The following is a 17,775-nucleotide window of genomic DNA, read 5'->3' on the forward strand; positions in this document are numbered from 1 at the left end:
CACATGCGAGAATGGATGAGGTAGCTGGCGGATAGTTTACGTTTTGTTTGTCTGTTGTTCTAGAAAATTGCTTGATTTGGTTGGGAAAATAAAAGGAAATTTCCATGGCAGACCGTTTAACGCAGCTTCAGGATACTATAAATCTCGTGAGTTTACTGAAATTCATTCTAAAAGCAAAGAAATAAAATATTTTTATTGCAGCAAGCTGACAACTTCTGCAACAGTATTGGGTGAGTTTATGCTCTATGCAGACTCAGGATTTAAGTCTCGTTTATTGCTTTTAAACCTGTAATAGAGATTTTAAGGATATAAAGCAAATTAAAATTATTTATTTCAGAATACTCCAACAATATGCTCCGCCGAGTCGTTTTTCTGGCTCTCAGACACCTCAGCAAACACAGCAGGAGGATTATGCCCAGCTCTTCTCAACGCTAATAAGTCGCTGTGCAAAGGACATTGATACACTTATAGAGTCCCTACCGAATGAAGATTGTGGTCAAGAGCTTCAAGTACAGAGTCTCAAAAGGCTAGAAGTGGAAAATCAAGAAGCTGCCGAGCGCCTTGAGGAAGTCGTGAAGAGTGGTGAGGCTCTCCTGGAAAAAATTCAAGCTGCTCTTAGCGACATTGCACAGGCTCAACTCGATATGGATCATTAAAAAAAATCTTAATCATGAAATTTTTATTGATTCTCTGACTCTGTGTCTCTCGAGGAATAAATTATTTTACAACATATTAATTTGATCCTTATTACAAAAGATATTTCTTTTTTTTTGTCTGTTTCTTTACATAACTTCAGAAGGTTATTAATATAGCAAAGGATAAATCGATTGACACGTTGAACTTTTTACATTTATTCTTTTATTTTTTTATTTTCAAATCACTTGATTTTATTAACTAAAATTTTCATTTTTCCTTAACTTAAGACAACTATACACTAAAAAGAAAAAAAAACTAAAAAATATTTTTTTTTGCTGAAAGTACAATAAACTTATAATGTTAGAATTCTTTTACACAAAAATTTATCCTATACATTTCAGAAGAATGGTGAAATGATAACTAATTCGGCGGAAAAATTGAGAAGGAAACCTTCTCTGAACTTTGAATATATTATCACCGAATTAGTTGAGAGTCCCGCGGCATCCTTGAGCCCCACAGAGACACGGAATCTTTTCATCTTCCAAAGGAAATTTGTAATCATAGGTGATCTCCTCATTAATCCCAATTGGTTGTTTAGAGTAGATGACAATCTTCTTTTCCGATTCAATCGTAATTACTTTTGCATAGCAGTTGGGCTGCAAATATAATGATAAAATGAAAATATTTTATAGACAAAAAAAACTTCTGAGAAAATTTGTAAACTTACATTGCAGCTATGATTGATAAATCTCGCGAGATTTCCACATCTTGTCGCATCAATGATGGTCTCCATGTCAATGCGGAAAAGATAACTGCTCCCAATGCCAATTGCTTCGTACTTATTCTCCCGCAAATCAGCCACTACGGGCCTAACCATTTGTCCCACGTACTCAATCACCATCTCATCGGCTGCAATTGGTTCCAGTGCAAACAATCCCCAGTCGTGAATTTGCGACTTGGCGAATCTCAGATGCTTCTTGCGGAATTTCAATTGATTGAACTTTAATAATTCAGATTCGGTACTTGCACCGAAGGCAGTTAACAGACGTCGCTGATTGGAGCGTGCCTCCCTCGAGATTCCTTGCATCTTCGCCACAAGGACCTTACTAGCTGACTCAGCACCAGCTCCTTCAGCCTTTATGTGGGTCATCTTGTGCTTCTGCTTCTCCCGCACATCCACTTTGTAGTACCCTTCGGTTCGTGCTGATCCCGAAGCGTGTGGCTTGAGGTCATCCACATCGCGTTTCCTCTTCTTTGTCGGTGTCGGCGGCACCCACGTCCTATCCGTAGAACAATGATCCACCCAATGTGTAGCATTTAGCCAATAGCTATTTGCATCATCTTGCAGGAGGGATTCATAGCTACGGCGCAAATATTCACTATCCTCGGCATCGATGCCCTTCATAAGGAACTCATAGAGCACGAGAAGTTCTCCGTGGGTATCTCTCTTTGCATACTTGAGCTGTGGCACGAAAGGTGCAACCTTCACCTGTTTCTCCGTTTGTTTCTTCACCGGTTCCTTCTTCGCCTTTGCCGCAGGTTCCTTCTTGGGCTTTGCTGCAACTTTGAGGGCAGCTGCTGGAACTACGGCTTGTGTAGTAGCCTCTGGCATAGATGCACTCGTGGTGTAGCCATGATCGTGAGCCAGAATCTCTGATGTAACCTTTACAGCATTTGCAGTTGCTTGCTGATGGGATGATTGGGAAGATGAAGTTGGTGATGCTGATGGTGGCAATGAGTAGCAATGATCCAGCGCAACCTGACTCGCCTGACTTGCTTGACTTGAACCACCATCTGATGAGCTGGGAGAGTACTTTGCTGCCGGAGGTTTCTCCTCAGCAACACCTTTGGGTTCCTTTGTATCGTGCTCCTTGACAAATTGCTCGAATGATTGAATGTACCCATTAACATCACTTGCTGCCTTCTTTTTCTTCGGCATCTCCTTCGTCTCAGGCATTGGCTTCTTTCGCTTCTTATCCGACACTCCTGCCTCCTTATCCTTCATGAATTTTCCTAAAGGATCCGTGTTGTCAAATAATTTTGCTCCTGGTGTCGGTGGGGGTTTCGTGAGAATTGGTGTTTCCGGATCCATGGGACTGAATGGAACTGGAGGCAATTCCTCAACAACTTTATCCACTTCCTTCTTCTTCTGTTTGTCCTGCTCAGCCAATTCTTCTTCACGCTTTCGCCTCTGCTCTTCCTCAAATTCCCTCTCAATCTGTTCCATGTACTCTGTGTTGCGACGCCTCTTCTCTTGATATTCCCTCTCCTCATCCGAATCACTGTACAATCTATCGAGACTGAAGACAGATTTCTTCGGAGGTGCCACAACTTCTGAAGGTGGTCGAGTATCTTCTTCTCGTCCGGGTGTTCTTGGAATTTTTGTATCATCCTTCTCGATCTCCTTATTCTTCGTCACAATCTCTGCAGCAGCTGGAGACTTCCTTTCCTTCTTCCTCTTTACATATTCCCTTTCGGTCTCTTCCTCTGTATCCGTGTCAGAATATACTCCTTGCATCTTGGCACTTCCGATGCGCCTTGCTACCGATTCCACAACCTTTGTCGGCGTTATATCATCGTCATCGCTCTCGAAATCCGAATATATGCGCTTCTCATTATCCCTCTTCTGTGGCACTCGTCTCTCATTGAGTTCTGATGCCGAAGAATAGTCAGAACTTGTGTCCGAGTCACTACCACTACTCCTATCCTCACTGGATGTTGTAAAGAAACTAGATGTGCTACCCTTGCGTTTCCGTACACGATGATGCTGCTGCACTGGGCGACTATATGAGATCTTCGATTTATGCTGAACATCCTCTTTCTCCGTATCAGAACCCTGAACCATCTCCTCCTGGTCACTGAGGTGCTTTCTACTATCCTCATCGTCATGGCGTACAGGAGATGGTTTCTTTCGTCGGAAGCTCGGCATTTTGGGAATTGTAGCACGCAAACCCAGACCAAAGCTCGCTGAGTAGTTGCTCAAGTCAAGATTCTCAAGATTGCTATTCAATAATTGATTGATGTCTGGAGCCTTCTTTTCGGTGCGAATCTGATTAGCTTCCCCGAGTGGTTTTATCCCAATCTCGGGGACTTTTGTTGTAATTTTCTTGTGCTCCTGCTCATCCCACCATGACTCAAAGCGCTTGTACGCAGTATTCTCGATCATTTTCTTATTAAAATCCTTCTTGAGAATTTGCTTTAACTCAGCCGTCACTTGATCCACAACAGCCGATATCGTACCAGCATGGGGATCCCTGGAGTCCTTGGGTGGCTCCTGTTGAATCTCCTGTCGTATGTGGTAGTACCCCGAAGCTGAGTTCATCATAAATCCTGAGATGTAGGGATTCATATACTGATAGGATTCGTAGTCTGACGAGTAGTGATAGTAAGGATGTGCTCCAGCTGGGTAGAGATATGCCGACGAGGGATGAAAGTCGTGTTTTACTGGAAGTGCCGCAGTTTCCGCGGACGCCGGAGGATCTTCCTCAATTTTGGGCTCTGTCGACGATAACGATGATAATGACATCTGATCATCGTCTTTCTCAATCTTATCCGGAGGCAAGGGGCTGTAAGTACCCTTCTCGAGGAGAATTTCATCATCACTAGACGAGATATCACTGGCACCCTCATCGAGCGTCAACTTCTTTGCCGCCCTTTCCATCTTCCGCAACATTTTTCGCGAAAAAATACGCGCTTCCTGGTACGCCTCGAGTGAAAGGAAGGGACTCGGTGGTGTGCCCGGTGGACTAAGAGAACTCTCCCGACACTTCTCTTCCACCTTCACTTCCGTCGTTTCCACTTCTACAGCCACTTGCTCACTAATCTCACCCTCTTCCTTATGCTTGCCCTCACCGTCACTGTCACTACTGTCGAACTGGAGGAATGGCGGTGCTGCTTTATCCTTGAACATCATTGCAATTCGAGTATCGAGATCGAGATTTGAATTTTCCGTATCTGGCACTGCTGCAGCTTCCTCTTCGGTCTGCTCTTCCTTACCACCCTTTTGCTTCTTTGGCTTCTCCTCCATTGGCGGTGGGGGTGCCGGTGTTAGTTCAGCATCCCAATCTTCATCTTCTGGCGGAGGTGGAGCTGTATTTGGGGCTGTCCATGGGATTCCTGGGTGCCACACAGATGTCCCAACATACTGTCCATATCCATGGGATTGCTGTGTCGAAGCATAGGCCGTCGCCGTATAGGGGTACATTGAGTCGTAGTGAGCACCCATGTAGCTCGAGTGGGTGCTGCTGTACATGATGTCACTGGACATTGGAGTGCCATAGCCATCGACTGACACTGAGTACTCCCTCTCTGATCGACTACTGTACGCATACTTGTCGATGCTACTACTCCTTTCTCGTCGATCTCGATGCCTGCGATTTTTGTTCTTTCTCTCACCCCTATCCCGATGATGATCTCGCTCGTGGTGCTCTCGTGGCATCTCATACTCACGCTCCCTATCACGCCTTTCCTTTTCTCGATCGCTTTTGTGGTGATATCTGTGGTGCTTCCGTCCTTCCTTCTCCCACCTTCTACTGTCCTTTTTCTCACTATATTTATCCATGTCATGCCTAAAGTATTTCCCCAAAGTTAACATAAAAAAAATTCACAGAAAAAAATAAATAAAAATAATAACTTACCTATCACCCTCATAGTCCCCGCTATGAGAAGAGTAGTGCTCATAATCTCGAGACTTCTCTTTGCACTTTGTAGCTGCTGCTTCAAGTTCCAGATCCCAATCTCCGTCTGTGTCTGACTTTGTCCTTTCATCCATTGACGGTACAGTTGAGGGTGCTGATGGAACTGAAGGAGCTTTTTTCTCACTCGTAGCATTCTCCAGGAACTTTTTGCACTCATCCCCGAAAGCATCGTGAAAAACATGCAACACCTGGCCACAAATTGATATATTAACAGAAATGAAAGTAGCCATAGAAAAAAAAAAGAGCAAACCTTTCCCATCACAGATGTCCCATTGAAGCGTTCAATGCATCCCCGTGCAGATTTGACTGTTTCAAAGACAATCCTAGCTACACCCAGGTGCTTATTTGATACAGGATGGTAGTAGATGTGCATCTCATCCGTAGGACCACATTTATGGATCATATCACCTAGAAAAGCCTTATCTATGTTGTCATTGAGATTTGTTATTGTAATTTCCACCGCTGGCGGCTCCCCCACGTAGTTCTGATCGATCCGGAACCTGTAACCATGGCAAAAATTGAGTTGTTTACTGCCGAGGAAAGCACGCAAGTAACGCCCATATTAATCATCCTTACCGTGGCACAGGTAAATCCAGGGGGTCAAGGCGTGTTCGAAGCCTTGCCAGGGGTTTCCGGGGATCCCGTAGTACGATGGGAGGTTGCGTGGGATCTCCCGGAATAACTCCATCGTATCGATATACTTTGGTGGCTCCCTTCTGAAGGAATGGATCCACGAGCAATTTATAGTTGCGTGGAACCTTGTGGCCTGAAGGCGCTCCGCTTTTTTCAATCGCGCCATTCATCTTCCTAAAAAATTTGTAAACATAACCTTCAAATCTTTTGACATGGAATTCCAATTGAATAGTTGTAAATAAAAAATTTATCATTTAAGGAGCTTTTTGGGTAATCTTACCTCACTTTGGGGCGTTCTTCCTTTCCTGGGAGAATGAGAAGGGACCAAATTCATTGAATATTGCCTGACTTCTCTGCCATTTACCATAAATCTTTCTCTACTCATTTACCTCGCGTCTCCGCGGCAACTTCCATGTCCACCCCAAAGCGTACCGCCCAGTAACTTGTCCAGTTGTGAAATGAAGCAAAAAATCACAATATTCCTTGCGTTTTTGGTAAATATTGTTAAGAGACAAATATCCCCAAATATATCACACAAATTTTACGTAGCTTCAAACAGCAACTACTGCAACTGCTACTAAGCTAGCACATACAGCATATGCTGATTTAGGTGACACCAAAATAAGCTTTTGTTTTGTTCGCGCCTTTTTTTTAGAAAACATCCCAAAAATCGTGATAAATGGGAGATACCGGAGATACCGAGGAATTAGTGACAAATGGATACGACAGCAATGAGGAAGAGGAACCAATAACAGCTCAAAAAGTGTTGGAAATCTTAGAGAAGGCATGGCAAAATGAAAAACTTGCTCCGGACATTCTACCCCAGCAGACAGAAATGCTGGATTTAATGATGGGCCAGCTGTCCTACATGGAGGAGAGTACAAAACAATTGGACAAGAATGATTTCCGTTCTGTGGCACATAGAATGGAATTGGAGAGGATACGCTATCTCATTGCAAGTTACCTGCGTTGCCGACTCAGCAAAATTGAGAACTTCACTCAGGCAATCATCAACGATGAGGAATCCAGGAGTTTGCGGGATAAACGACTCTCCGATGAAGAAGCTGCCTTTGCAAGGGAGTACCTTAGTAATGTGGAAACACATTTTCAGCAGCTAGTTCTGCGACACCTTCCGCGTAGCTTTCCGGATGATCCCCGGAAAAGAATTGTACAGCCCAATGTGGATAGCCATGTCTTTATCAGAGCAAATGAAAATGTTGACGGGGTAGTTGTACGGGATGATGAAGAAGAAGTTGACCTGGAGTCGGGATCTCAACATATTGTAATATATAAATTAATTGAAGAACTCGTAATGAAAGGAAAAGTAGATTTGATTTAAAATTTTTATTCATGTAGTTTTATTTCTTCTTTTTTATTTTTTTTATTGAGGAGGTAGCGAAGCAATGATCAATTTACATGTACAGATTGGATTCGGATGCTTTGATGTTAACATTACGGATGTCTTGGCAGGAAAGCCCAATTTTGCTGAGAACATGTACAAGAGGTTCAATTGTTTGGGAATCCAATCGGAGAGCCTCAACGTAGACAACATAGCAAGGAGTTGGGAGATTGTTGAACTTCCGCCAAGATGCAACTCCAGCACAGATTCCAGTTATAAAATTCGGTTCCTTCAAGGGTGTAATCTCCGCCAGGTGGGAATCAATGCCACGAATAAATGATACTTTATCAGTATCCACTTCCCTGGGACCTTTGTGAAGAGAGCTTGGCTGAATGGAAATACTGCATACCTGAGGAATCTTCTCAAGGAATGGCTTCAACAATTCAGTTATTGGCCCATAGTAATTGAGGTTTTTCTCCTCAGATAGACAAACCACAGTCTTCTCATTTGGAAGATGGTACAGAGAGACTTTTCCTGATTTTAGTTTAGCAATGGGATTTCTGTCTTTGAGAATTAGCAGCTTCATCAACTCTTCAATTTTATCTCCCTCAAGAACAATAAAGGAATTTGTGTTTGCAGGACAAACCACATCTTTTGCTTCTGCATTCCATTCTGGACTAAAAAGGATAAAAGACGGAGGAACTGAGTCCTAAAGTCCCTGAAATCATTAGATTATTTTCTCTTACCTTTTAAATTCTTCATTGTCATTGAGATCGTCGTAGTCATCCCAGAAAGCTCGAGACACTGGCTCTAAGATTTCTCCAAAATCCACTTCCATTTTTTCTGGTAAAAATCACAAAATTAATTCCGGTGATAAACAAAAATTGCTGATTTTGTTGAAGCGGAAGTAATGTTATTGAAACACATGTTTCAAGAATGCGTAATTCTGAAACATCTGAAACCAGATTGGAAAACAAAAATAAACTTTTATAAAAAATTCCTCAAAAATGTTATTTTTTATAAAGAATTCTCAGAAAGATCGGCTGCTTTTCCTCTCACAGCAGCCTCCAGAAGTTATCGTTGATTTCTGTAAGCTGGCATTGGATTACCTGGCCAATGGACCAAACGAGAAGAAGTATTCCATTGCTGCACGTAAGAAAGAAGCTTTTTTTTTGCTAATAAATCATGAAATTAAAAGATTCCGTATTGCAGAAAAACTCAACGTCGTCCAGGAAGATGTAGGATCAACCGTAGAATGCCTGCTTTCCCTGCTCATTGACTGTGCGGCTTTCAATGTAAAACCACTTCAATTTTTAATTCATCTTCAAAATTGAAGATTCTTATCTAATTTAGGTCACTGAGGCTGATTTTCAGGAATTATCAAGCCTCAAATTTTCTTCAGAACAAATTGCGATTCTCTGGCAATTTGTTACCAACAAAAACGAATACGTGCGTAGTCTGCTGCAGAGTCGACAGAGGCACGACTACCGATTTCGGGATCTTGAATGGCGCCTGGATGCACGTGTGGCCAGTAGATCGAATCTCTCACAAGCCACACCACAGATCACGATGAAGTTCCATCTAGATCGTGAAACAATTAATGAGCACAAGGACAGAATTTACGACACTACTGACACGTCCTCGAGTCGGAAGCAAATTGTGGTGAGTACAGATCCTTGCAATCTCACCCACATCATTGCCACCCTGGAAAATGCTCTTCAGCAATCGAAAACACACAGAACCAGGAACTTTGTGAAAGCATTCCAGCAGCAATAGAAGATGATATTCAAGTTATACGCAATTTATTATTACACCTTCAGAGTTCTATATAGATTTAAAATTGTCCAACTGCATTACAATATTTACAATTGAATTGTATGTATATATAATTGAGTTATGGGAGGACGATGGGGGCTGGGGAGACTAAAGGATTGACTCGCGAGGAGCTAAATATAAAAGCATATCTCGTGGGCAGGCAGAAACACTAATCCGGAAGCCAGGAATAAAACTTCCAAAAATAGCCAGCAGCTAACGCGGGAGAAAGAAATTTTGTTAGAGCTGATAGCAATGTAGGTAATGAGGAAGGACAGGTTAAATGTGTTTGGTGAATCCTTTGTCATCCTTTATCTAGGGAAGGGGGAGGGGTTCAGCAGTGCCCTTTAGGCCATGTAAATGAATGTGTTGATGTCATCGTCATCCCGTCTCATGTACTTGTGCTCAATCAACCACTCTAGTTGCTCCTTAATCATCTTCTTTGACGGTAAAAACATATTTTTGAGAATATCAATAAGTTCCGCCTGGAGAGCTGCATTGTTGAGTCTCTTTCGCATCTTCATTATCTTTATAATTGCTTCCTGGGTGCGCAATATTCGCAATTGCACTATCGATTGGTTATCCTCCTGCTGAGATCTCTCTGTGCTCAATTGCAGACGACCAATCATATTTATCTGAAAGGAAAGAATAAAACGAGAATTATGTGAATAATTCCGAAAAAAAATTGAGATTTTCTTACCTTTCCTCGCCGCTGTGGCCGGTTATTCTTTATCAGAGCAAACTCCTGATTTACCCAGAAGAGAGTATTTTCGGTGAAGTCTTTGGGCGCAGTCACAGCCGGTTCGTGCAGAAGTAACTGACGTTTCAGCTTTGGGAAAGCTACCAACGACCACAAAGTACGTCTCAGTTCCGGATCTGTGTAAAAAGAAAAAAAAATGTTTAGTATTTGCTGAAGATTTGAAATATTCCTCATCATCACCTGGAAGCTCTGTGGCTAATCTTAAGTTCTCATACGACACCTTTTCAAATGGACGCTGATTCCAAGCAAATAGAACGGCCATTTGAAATGTGGTAACATCCAGATCGAAGCGTCCAACGTCATTGGCAAACGTAATGGTACCATTGCTCATATGATGGTACCACTGGAGCTTCCTGCCGGAATGTTTCTTCTTGTAGAACTCCTCCACTTCGGGAATGTAGTCCTCCAGTTCGACGGGAAGGCTCACGGATACCCTTTCGGAACCCCTTGCCCAGGCACCAGCATTGAGAATTTTTATGTTGATGGCATCATGTCGGGTTGTGGATGAACGAAATTGTGCATTGAGATCCTCACTAACTTTAATATCCTGAAACATTCTCGCCAATTTGTTCACATAGTCCGCCGGCATACCAACTTCACGCAACCACTCAACCATATCCTCCTCCTTCTCACTATCTGCACTTGAATCGAGGATTAGACGTCGCGTCAGATGGGCTTTGTGGTACCGCATAAAGACATCCTTATTGCTAACGTACTTGAGCACGAGCAGAACATCCCTCAGGCGAGATTCAATCTGATCACTCGTGAGACGCTTACTGAGTGGCGTCCTTCGCAGCAGCATATCACAATAGTTAGCCAAGAGTTCGGGGCACTTACTCTCCGGCGCTGTGACTTTGGTGCCACGTGCCGTGGTGGCTGTGGGCAGTTCAAGTTTGAATACTGTCGTATCATTGACCACGGTCTTGAAAGCTTTATCGCGTGCCGTAAGGAAGCGCGGATCGTCATTTACAGCTTCTCGCACGAGATTGCTGAAGCGCCGGAAAAGCTCCAAAAGACGCTCAACGTACTTCTCAGAGTCCTGAGTTATTATATCAGCTGCCGCCACCATATCCGCCAATCCCGCGGATACAATGTGATTCTCTAAGTCACGCAGCATAGGTTCCACACCACCTGGTACCCTGTCCAGAAGACGAAACATCAACTGCAACCGTTCTGTCTCTCCTGCCTTAATCAATGGAGCACATTCAGCTAAAAGTGTGGGTAAGTGATCACAAATCAACACGGAGACACAGCATTGTGTGAGAGCATTGAAGCTACTCGGTTCCAGGTATCTCTTTGCGCGGGCTTCCTCCTCACGTAGCTTTGTATCTGCATACCGCATGAATGATTGCACTCCATTAGCTTGAAGCTGCTCACTCGCCTTGAGGGTGTAGAATGTTGTGGTTGCCTGGAGGTATGCCGCCTCGAAGTTGTCCCTGTAGATTTCGAGTTGATCCTCAGGATTGCTACAGAGATTCACGTAGCTCTCACGCACACCAATCACCAGCTGCGAATCGAAGGCATCCCCATTGCGTTCAGCATGCACCAACTTCATTGCTGAATCCTGGAGGCGATGCTTGATGTTGATGAAGATACTCTGATTCCACGAATCCAGCATCAATTTGCGCACAATACTGTCGTCAATGGAGGACTTTTTCTGGGATCCACTGCCAGAGTTGTGATTTGATGATGAACTCTTCCCCTGGAGGACACTTTCGAGTGTTCGAAATGGCATCGGAAGGTATTCACTTTGTGTGAAAAATTTCCTCCATTCCACAATGTAGGCCTTCAGGAGGGCCTGTTCCTCCCGATGAGCCAGCACCCGTGCCTGGGCTTGCTTGATAAACGACACAATGTCTTCTTGAAGGCATTCGTAGATCTTTGTGGCACCCTTCTCGTCCCACAGGCACACCAAGTGGATCAAATAGAATATATCCTGCCATTCATGATGCGTCACAGCTTCCTGCTTTAGTACTTTCAGTATTATGGGACGCATCTCTGGCCATGAGCCGTCGAATGTCTGCTGATCCCCTTTGCCCTGCACAAACATACCATGCATATTGTGTGAGGAAAAATGCACGAATTTGGAGAAAGTTTTCAGGGCAGCGGCATTGCACACCCTTCAATGTCACTCACCTTCAACATTGTAAATTCCTGGGAAGCTGGGTTGCACCACCATTAGATGATAGATATTTGTGACACCAAAATGCAAGTAACGCCACTATATTTTTAACTTAATCAAAACTCCCACAATCTTATTTATCTTGCGGAGAAACTCTAAATAATTTGCAAGGATTTTGGCATTTTTCCGTAAAAAGTGAGACCAACTGACAACTTTTCCCGAGCATCTGACACATCTGCTCATCCGAAGTTTTCCGAACTATAAAATGCGGCTTCGGCTCGGCGCGTTCAAGCTTTGTGGGAAAAAGTAAACAATCACCGTGTTTTTCGTATTTTTGTACAAAAATTGTAGAGAAAAATGTTTTATCACGTAAGTAAAATGTTGTTTTACATCCCAATCTCATGGGAAGATGCTAAGGTAATCCATTTCACTGTAGATTTCACTGGAACATGAGATTCTCCTGCATCCGCGGTATTTTGGGCCGCAGCTTCTGGAGACGGTGAAGCAGAAGCTTTACACGGAAGTCGAGGGAACGTGTACCGGAAAGTATGGATTTGTAATTGCCGTGACTACGATAGACAACATTGGATCGGGAATAATTCAACCCGGGCAGGGATTTGTAGTGTACCCGGTAAAGTATAAGGCAATTGTCTTTCGGCCATTCAAGGGGGAAGTTTTGGACGCCGTTGTGACGCAGGTTAACAAAGTGGGGATGTTTGCTGAGATTGGACCCCTTTCCTGCTTCATCTCTCATCATGTAAGAAAAATAATTAGTATTATGTTTTGTGCTCTGATTTGGTTTCTTTTTTTAATTCGGGGGATGATTTCAGTCAATACCTGCTGATATGCAGTTTTGTCCCAACGGAAATCCACCTTGCTACAAGTCCAAAGATGAAGACGTGGTCATTGCGGCTGAAGACAAGATCCGACTCAAAATTGTGGGGACTCGAGTAGATGCCACAGGCATTGTGAGTATAAGTTTTTCAGCTAATAAAATTCATTTTATAAAAAAATGAAAAATTTCCCCCATTTAGTTTGCAATCGGCACCCTGATGGACGACTACCTTGGGCTAGTTTGCAGCTAGAACATTCCCTGGGGGTATTTTTCACTTAAGATTTACATACTATACTGATTATAATAATAAATTAATTACAATTTACAATTACATTTTGTTTTCTTCATAAAATATAGCATGATTTCTCGTGTAAATAAGATCTTTAGATGAGCTGCATTGGAATAGAATGGCGCACTTAAAAATGCTGCGAAAGAAATGCAACAAAAAGAAATAGATATCTGCACATTCCTATAGGTCCCAAGAGAAGAGATGATGCTTAACAAGCATATCACGAACGCCATCCTTCAACGGTTGACTCTGAACACCCTTTTTGGCTGGCAATTCCCAGTCTGGATTGAGATTGAAGGCAAACTGCGAGAGGATGCGCACCTCACACTTGATCTGTACCCATCCGGGTGAGAAAATAAAACTCCACGGGTAGTACCATTTCTGCACAATCTCCACGCAGCTACAGAGAACCTCGAGCCAGAGATGGAGAACTTGCTCATTGAGTCCGAGGCAAACGAGCGAACGAAGTTTCACGTCCATCTGTGCATGGGCATTGTCGTGACTCTGATTGATTGACTGGACGGATCTGTAGAGCAATTCTTCAGGTGTGAGCACTTTCCCATCCTCATCCAAGCGGTATGTCTTACAGAGCACCAGGCGACTGTACACCGAATCAAAATCCTTCTCAACCTCACGCGTTGCTGCTTCCTCAATGAAAAGCCACGGATGGCAGGGACCACCGAGAAATGATGGCCGCTTCATCCCATGTTCCAGCACTTGTTTTATCGTAGGAGCAAAGGTACCCCTCACGAGATCCGTAACAGTCTCGGAGATGGCATCGTCACCTGCAGAGCTGTACTGTTTGCTTCTTTCATCGAGAAGCTCAACGAATTTGGCCGGGAACCACCCTCGAAGCCCATTGAGTTCTCCCACCCAGCAGTGTTCATCCTTCTGACTCACAATGGTTATAATGTCATTGCGCCGAAAACCCAATTCATCGTCGTCATGCCGCTCAAAGTCATGCAGAGCCTTAGCACGTCGTTTCCGATTCCGTGACACATTGATGTAATCCTCATGATCCTTGGCGTGACTGTCCATCGTGTAGTCAGCCACGAGCTTGATGTGTGCCTGCAGTTTGGGTTCAATGGTCAAAAAGTGACGAGCCACCTTGAGAATAGCCTCTCGTAAATCCACAAGAATCTCCGTTTGCTTGATATTCTTCGATTTGAGATCCTCATCTCCGTTTTCCGTGCCAAACAGCAGAGTCTGAATGACCGATTTGTTCTTCTTTACTTGTCTCCTGAAAATATTTCCTTTTATTTGTACAAATACTTTATCAAATAAGAGATTAAAGTTAACTCACTTGACTAATTGCTGCTTTGGAAGGTTTGGCGAAGCTTCAGGGTTCCCCACGAGTGTTCCCTGGTCAGCCATGAGGTAGGCCAAGTGCCGTCTTCTGTGGGTATCAATGACAGTCTGGCTAAGTGATCCTCCTACCTCCATGGAAATTGCAAAGAGATTCTCAACATCATCAATATCCCCAGGAATGTCACTCAGAGAATTAAAGATTTGGGCAGAATTCTCGAGATCCTTGAGGTTGGGTTCCTTAATCTTGAGCATCCCGAGGGTGAGCTGGAATAGAACAATGGACCCATCGTAGAAGAACCAATCCCACACACGCAGAAGAATCTTCATGTGGACCACACTGGCGAAGATGGTGAGGAACCAATGGAGTGTGATTAGGGAAAGTTCAATGTCGTGACTTTTTAGGGTATCATCGACAGTGCTGAGATAATTCCCAATTAGCGTTTGCATGACCCTCTGATCAGCCTGAATGCCCAGCAATGTTGAGGAGTAGTATGAAGCTGGGAGGAGGTCCTCAACAATCGTTGCCATCATCCAGAAAGCATCTTCCTCTTCCATAAAGAGTAAGAGTGATGCTGCAATGACACCCGTTCCCTGGCAATAGCCAATATCCGGATAGAGCCATGCAATACCCCGAAGTACACGCCTAAGACGTGGAATCCCCGTTCCAGATGGTGAGCTGAAGCACACATTGGTAGGCATTATCCGAAGTAAGTCCTTCTCAATTTGCTTCGATGTCATGAGGGCATCATTGCTGGACACTTTGACAATTTCTTGGTAACTCGTTTCGGTCTTTAGCTTCTTCTGCAGTGCTCCCGACAAGCGCATCCACATCTGTGGCCGCAGAGAATGCGGAATCCCTGCACGTACCATATTCCGCAGCTTCTCAGTGCGTGGCAGGACAACATCCACAGTGTCCCAAGTGAGTTCAGTTGCTTCTTTGTGGTGAGAAAATTCCAAATGGGCAATCCACTGCAGCCGATGCTTATCGTCCTCAATAAATGGAATGCTGAGCAATTTATTTGAGCTCTGTTCCGGACCATCTTCCTCTTCCACGCGAAAGCCAAACTCATCAAATCGATAGTCACCCTGGTCGTTGTCGCTCTGTCGATGGAAATAGTAAAGCGTTAATCACTGTCTTTCTTATCAAATCGATTAGCCCGCAGGGAGTCTATAAATAACAATGCCACCCTGATAACATCGTGACACCCACTCACCTCAGGCTGACCGAGTTTTGTGAGAATGTCTTGGGGCCACATTGAGGGGGTGAGTGCAGAAAATGGACCTCCGGGACTTGGGCGAACCAAATGGAGTGACTCCGTGGCTTCTGCCAATTCAGCATCATCCTCCGAAGCAGCTGTATCGAGTTTCTTCTGCAGAAAACAACAATGGGCATTGTTTTGCTGAGTGGCCCAAAAAAAAACTTCATTTTTGCATTGACTCACGATATGTTCCTCCCTGCTCACATATCCCTCGTGGTCTCGCGTGCCAAAGAGTGATTTTGCCATCTCCATTTTACACCAACTTGGCCCGATTCTGGTCCAGAAGCTCAAACAACTGGAATCTTTCTGGACAGAAGAGAAAAAGTCTCACGACTCCCACAATATAAACACCAAACTGAAGTTTTTAGAGATGTTTCGTGTCTTTTCAACTATGCATTTCTACACCGTTTGTCCAATCGCGATGAGATTTGATACAGAGACTACTGGCACCAGGCAATTATCACCAACGATATTCATTTTTCCCCCAGAGCCCCCTTTCGTAGCGCCCCCATATAAATTTCATGCTTTTTTGACTATTTTTTGAAATTGGCGCCCTAAATGTAGTTCCAAAAGCCACCACCAGCTACTTTTTAGCACTGTGGTTGAGGAGAAAATGAGACGGTATACGTCACTGATACTGTCTCCCTCCCACAATTAGTTTTTCGCATTTTTCTCGCGTTTTCCGCCGAATTTCCCAGCGAAATTGCGTTTTTTGAGACCAGGAAGCGACGCCGCGTCGATTGGCATCTCCAGTTCAAAACTCTCAAAATCCGCGCCAGAAAAAGTCGTGCAAATTCCCCAAAAAAATCCGGGGAGTTGCGCCACCAAATTTTTACTGAACGTACCTTGGGCCCCCCTGAGCCACCCGCCAACTTTTGGCGCCCCAAAAATGCGTTTTTCCTGGAAAAATTAATTTTTAAAAATGTTTTTCCACATGTTCCACACAGCATGCGCATGTAGTGGTAAATTCCACACGTTCCACACTCCCCCCACCAGAAAATGCCAGAGTGAGAGGAAAGTATTTTTCTCATGCTATCTCGTTCAGTTAAGCACCATACTGAAGTTTTTAGATGTGTGAAACATTAATGAGGAACATGAGGAAACATCGTTGAAACATGTTCAACTAGAAACTTCAAGCTCTGGTGGTGAACTTCCGGTTTCTGTCTTTTTATTCGGTGTTGTCAGAAAACGTGGATTTTTCTGATAGTTTTCCTCAAAATGTAAGTAAAATTCCTACTTTTAAGCATTAAATAATGTTTAGCGATATAGTTTAGTTATCAGAACATTCAAATGGAGTGAGAGATTTGTGAAAATCCGAAGGAGAAGCATTATTTTATGCTATGTTTGAGAAATGTGAAATGTTTGGGGTTATGGTGTGATTTGTTTTTGGAGATATCTCTTGCAAATCCTTCCCAACTAATCATCTCCATTTTATCCTTAATTTCAGCCAAGATGACCATTCGACCAGCATACAGACCTAAAATTGTGAAGAAACGCACGAAGCGTTTCATCCGGCACCAATCGGATCGATATGCCAAGCTAAAGGTAAAAAGATTGCTTCCGTTGTCCTCCCCCGCATGGCTTACACGCCCTGCATAGTTTATTGAAACTCAATCAATCCTTTTTGTCTTTTCCAGCAAAAATGGAGGAAACCCAAGGGTATCGATAACCGTGTCCGTCGTCGCTTCAAGGGACAATTCCTCATGCCCAACATTGGTTACGGATCCAACTCCAAGACACGCCACATGCTCCCCACGGGCTTCAAGAAGTTCCTCGTGCACAATGTGCGTGAACTGGAAGTGCTCATGATGCAAAATCGCGTATACTGTGCTGAGATCGCCCACGGTGTGTCCTCAAAGAAGCGACGATCCATCGTCGAGAGAGCTAAGCAACTCTCAATTCGCGTTACAAATCCCAACGGCAGACTTCGATCGCAGGAGAATGAATAAGCTAATGGTTTTTGTTTTCCTCATGAAAAAGGAAAAATGCCAATAAATGGTAACAAAAAATAAAAATAGAACTTTTTACTTTTTCTTCCCGGAAAATGAAATATTCAAGGTTCTCCAGCAGAGCATCTGTCCGGAG

At 43.7% G+C, this 17,775-nt stretch overlaps 9 protein-coding genes across 9 annotated transcripts; 5 read left to right on the forward strand and 4 right to left on the reverse strand.

Annotated features, from left to right (window-relative positions):
- Nucleotide 1: 1 nt before the first annotated feature.
- On the forward strand, nucleotides 2–732 carry LOC129797179 (mediator of RNA polymerase II transcription subunit 21). Its single transcript, XM_055839524.1, has 3 exons — nucleotides 2–146; nucleotides 202–230; nucleotides 338–732. The coding sequence occupies exons 1-3, from the start codon at nucleotides 105–107 to the stop codon at nucleotides 654–656; spliced, it is 390 nt and encodes a 129-aa protein (XP_055695499.1). The 5' UTR covers nucleotides 2–104; the 3' UTR covers nucleotides 657–732.
- LOC129797164 (histone-lysine N-methyltransferase SETD1) lies at nucleotides 665–6,521 on the reverse strand. Its single transcript, XM_055839505.1, has 7 exons — nucleotides 6,356–6,521; nucleotides 6,247–6,271; nucleotides 5,910–6,140; nucleotides 5,584–5,833; nucleotides 5,274–5,521; nucleotides 1,364–5,204; nucleotides 665–1,292 (listed from the first exon to the last, which is right to left on the reverse strand). Exons 1-7 carry the CDS (start codon nucleotides 6,378–6,380, stop codon nucleotides 1,119–1,121), a joined length of 4,794 nt encoding a protein of 1,597 aa, XP_055695480.1. The 5' UTR covers nucleotides 6,381–6,521; the 3' UTR covers nucleotides 665–1,118.
- Nucleotides 6,522–6,566: 45 nt separating this feature from the next.
- On the forward strand, nucleotides 6,567–7,313 carry LOC129797183 (DNA replication complex GINS protein SLD5). The gene has a single exon (XM_055839529.1). It carries the CDS (start codon nucleotides 6,646–6,648, stop codon nucleotides 7,303–7,305), a length of 660 nt encoding a protein of 219 aa, XP_055695504.1. The 5' UTR covers nucleotides 6,567–6,645; the 3' UTR covers nucleotides 7,306–7,313.
- On the reverse strand, nucleotides 7,296–8,238 carry LOC129797182 (uncharacterized). Its single transcript, XM_055839528.1, has 2 exons — nucleotides 8,052–8,238; nucleotides 7,296–7,982 (listed from the first exon to the last, which is right to left on the reverse strand). Exons 1-2 carry the CDS (start codon nucleotides 8,141–8,143, stop codon nucleotides 7,379–7,381), a joined length of 696 nt encoding a protein of 231 aa, XP_055695503.1. The 5' UTR covers nucleotides 8,144–8,238; the 3' UTR covers nucleotides 7,296–7,378.
- Nucleotides 8,224–9,099, forward strand: LOC129797184 (COMM domain-containing protein 2). The gene is made up of 3 exons (XM_055839530.1): nucleotides 8,224–8,457; nucleotides 8,518–8,600; nucleotides 8,659–9,099. Exons 1-3 carry the CDS (start codon nucleotides 8,313–8,315, stop codon nucleotides 9,079–9,081), a joined length of 651 nt encoding a protein of 216 aa, XP_055695505.1. The 5' UTR covers nucleotides 8,224–8,312; the 3' UTR covers nucleotides 9,082–9,099.
- Nucleotides 9,091–12,231, reverse strand: LOC129797181 (cullin-5). The gene is made up of 4 exons (XM_055839527.1): nucleotides 12,014–12,231; nucleotides 10,058–11,915; nucleotides 9,818–9,993; nucleotides 9,091–9,752 (listed from the first exon to the last, which is right to left on the reverse strand). The coding sequence occupies exons 1-4, from the start codon at nucleotides 12,020–12,022 to the stop codon at nucleotides 9,465–9,467; spliced, it is 2,331 nt and encodes a 776-aa protein (XP_055695502.1). The 5' UTR covers nucleotides 12,023–12,231; the 3' UTR covers nucleotides 9,091–9,464.
- A 25-nt stretch (nucleotides 12,232–12,256) lies between these two features.
- Nucleotides 12,257–13,165, forward strand: LOC129797185 (DNA-directed RNA polymerase II subunit RPB7). The gene is made up of 4 exons (XM_055839531.1): nucleotides 12,257–12,368; nucleotides 12,436–12,756; nucleotides 12,830–12,967; nucleotides 13,034–13,165. Exons 1-4 carry the CDS (start codon nucleotides 12,357–12,359, stop codon nucleotides 13,082–13,084), a joined length of 522 nt encoding a protein of 173 aa, XP_055695506.1. The 5' UTR covers nucleotides 12,257–12,356; the 3' UTR covers nucleotides 13,085–13,165.
- On the reverse strand, nucleotides 13,102–16,064 carry LOC129797180 (small G protein signaling modulator 3 homolog). Its single transcript, XM_055839526.1, has 4 exons — nucleotides 15,874–16,064; nucleotides 15,646–15,801; nucleotides 14,427–15,532; nucleotides 13,102–14,363 (listed from the first exon to the last, which is right to left on the reverse strand). The coding sequence occupies exons 1-4, from the start codon at nucleotides 15,940–15,942 to the stop codon at nucleotides 13,304–13,306; spliced, it is 2,391 nt and encodes a 796-aa protein (XP_055695501.1). The 5' UTR covers nucleotides 15,943–16,064; the 3' UTR covers nucleotides 13,102–13,303.
- A 733-nt stretch (nucleotides 16,065–16,797) lies between these two features.
- LOC129797190 (60S ribosomal protein L32) lies at nucleotides 16,798–17,705 on the forward strand. The gene is made up of 3 exons (XM_055839538.1): nucleotides 16,798–16,910; nucleotides 17,138–17,235; nucleotides 17,328–17,705. Exons 2-3 carry the CDS (start codon nucleotides 17,143–17,145, stop codon nucleotides 17,637–17,639), a joined length of 405 nt encoding a protein of 134 aa, XP_055695513.1. The 5' UTR covers nucleotides 16,798–16,910; nucleotides 17,138–17,142; the 3' UTR covers nucleotides 17,640–17,705.
- The last annotated feature ends 70 nt before the right edge of the window (nucleotides 17,706–17,775 follow it).

Source organism: Lutzomyia longipalpis, chromosome 1, assembly GCF_024334085.1.
Source record: "Lutzomyia longipalpis isolate SR_M1_2022 chromosome 1, ASM2433408v1".
NCBI lineage: Eukaryota > Metazoa > Arthropoda > Insecta > Diptera > Psychodidae > Lutzomyia > Lutzomyia longipalpis.

What these genes read in the sequence shown, in the direction of transcription:
- LOC129797181 (XM_055839527.1), bottom strand. An exon ending in ATTAGCCACAGAGCTTCCAG is followed by an intron (nt 9,994 to 10,057) that starts GTGATGATGAGG and finishes CTTTTTACACAG; the next exon opens with ATCCGGAACTGAGACGTACT. An exon ending in GGCCACAGCGGCGAGGAAAG is followed by an intron (nt 9,753 to 9,817) that starts GTAAGAAAATCT and finishes CTTTCCTTTCAG; the next exon opens with ATAAATATGATTGGTCGTCT.
- LOC129797180 (XM_055839526.1), bottom strand. Translation starts at nt 15,942, where the DNA reads ATGGAGATGGCAAAATCACTCTTTGGCACGCGAGACCACGAGGGATAT. An exon ending in TGAGCAGGGAGGAACATATC is followed by an intron (nt 15,802 to 15,873) that starts GTGAGTCAATGC and finishes TGTTTTCTGCAG; the next exon opens with AAGAAACTCGATACAGCTGC. An exon ending in CAAAACTCGGTCAGCCTGAG is followed by an intron (nt 15,533 to 15,645) that starts GTGAGTGGGTGT and finishes TTCCATCGACAG; the next exon opens with AGCGACAACGACCAGGGTGA.
- LOC129797164 (XM_055839505.1), bottom strand. Translation starts at nt 6,380, where the DNA reads ATGGAAGTTGCCGCGGAGACGCGAG. An exon ending in CTGGATTTACCTGTGCCACG is followed by an intron (nt 5,834 to 5,909) that starts GTAAGGATGATT and finishes CCATGGTTACAG; the next exon opens with GTTCCGGATCGATCAGAACT. An exon ending in TTATCAATCATAGCTGCAAT is followed by an intron (nt 1,293 to 1,363) that starts GTAAGTTTACAA and finishes TTATATTTGCAG; the next exon opens with CCCAACTGCTATGCAAAAGT.
- LOC129797182 (XM_055839528.1), bottom strand. Translation starts at nt 8,143, where the DNA reads ATGGAAGTGGATTTTGGAGAAATCTTAGAGCCAGTGTCTCGAGCTTTC. An exon ending in GACAATGAAGAATTTAAAAG is followed by an intron (nt 7,983 to 8,051) that starts GTAAGAGAAAAT and finishes TATCCTTTTTAG; the next exon opens with TCCAGAATGGAATGCAGAAG.
- LOC129797179 (XM_055839524.1), top strand. Translation starts at nt 105, where the DNA reads ATGGCAGACCGTTTAACGCAGCTTCAGGATACTATAAATCTC. An exon ending in TTCAGGATACTATAAATCTC is followed by an intron (nt 147 to 201) that starts GTGAGTTTACTG and finishes TTTTTATTGCAG; the next exon opens with CAAGCTGACAACTTCTGCAA. An exon ending in AACTTCTGCAACAGTATTGG is followed by an intron (nt 231 to 337) that starts GTGAGTTTATGC and finishes TATTTATTTCAG; the next exon opens with AATACTCCAACAATATGCTC.
- LOC129797183 (XM_055839529.1), top strand. Translation starts at nt 6,646, where the DNA reads ATGGGAGATACCGGAGATACCGAGGAATTAGTGACAAATGGATACGAC.
- LOC129797185 (XM_055839531.1), top strand. An exon ending in CCTGCTTCATCTCTCATCAT is followed by an intron (nt 12,757 to 12,829) that starts GTAAGAAAAATA and finishes GGATGATTTCAG; the next exon opens with TCAATACCTGCTGATATGCA. An exon ending in GAGTAGATGCCACAGGCATT is followed by an intron (nt 12,968 to 13,033) that starts GTGAGTATAAGT and finishes TCCCCCATTTAG; the next exon opens with TTTGCAATCGGCACCCTGAT.
- LOC129797190 (XM_055839538.1), top strand. Translation starts at nt 17,143, where the DNA reads ATGACCATTCGACCAGCATACAGACCTAAAATTGTGAAGAAACGCACG. An exon ending in ATCGATATGCCAAGCTAAAG is followed by an intron (nt 17,236 to 17,327) that starts GTAAAAAGATTG and finishes TGTCTTTTCCAG; the next exon opens with CAAAAATGGAGGAAACCCAA.
- LOC129797184 (XM_055839530.1), top strand. Translation starts at nt 8,313, where the DNA reads ATGTTATTTTTTATAAAGAATTCTCAGAAAGATCGGCTGCTTTTCCTC. An exon ending in GAAGTATTCCATTGCTGCAC is followed by an intron (nt 8,458 to 8,517) that starts GTAAGAAAGAAG and finishes TCCGTATTGCAG; the next exon opens with AAAAACTCAACGTCGTCCAG. An exon ending in TTGACTGTGCGGCTTTCAAT is followed by an intron (nt 8,601 to 8,658) that starts GTAAAACCACTT and finishes TATCTAATTTAG; the next exon opens with GTCACTGAGGCTGATTTTCA.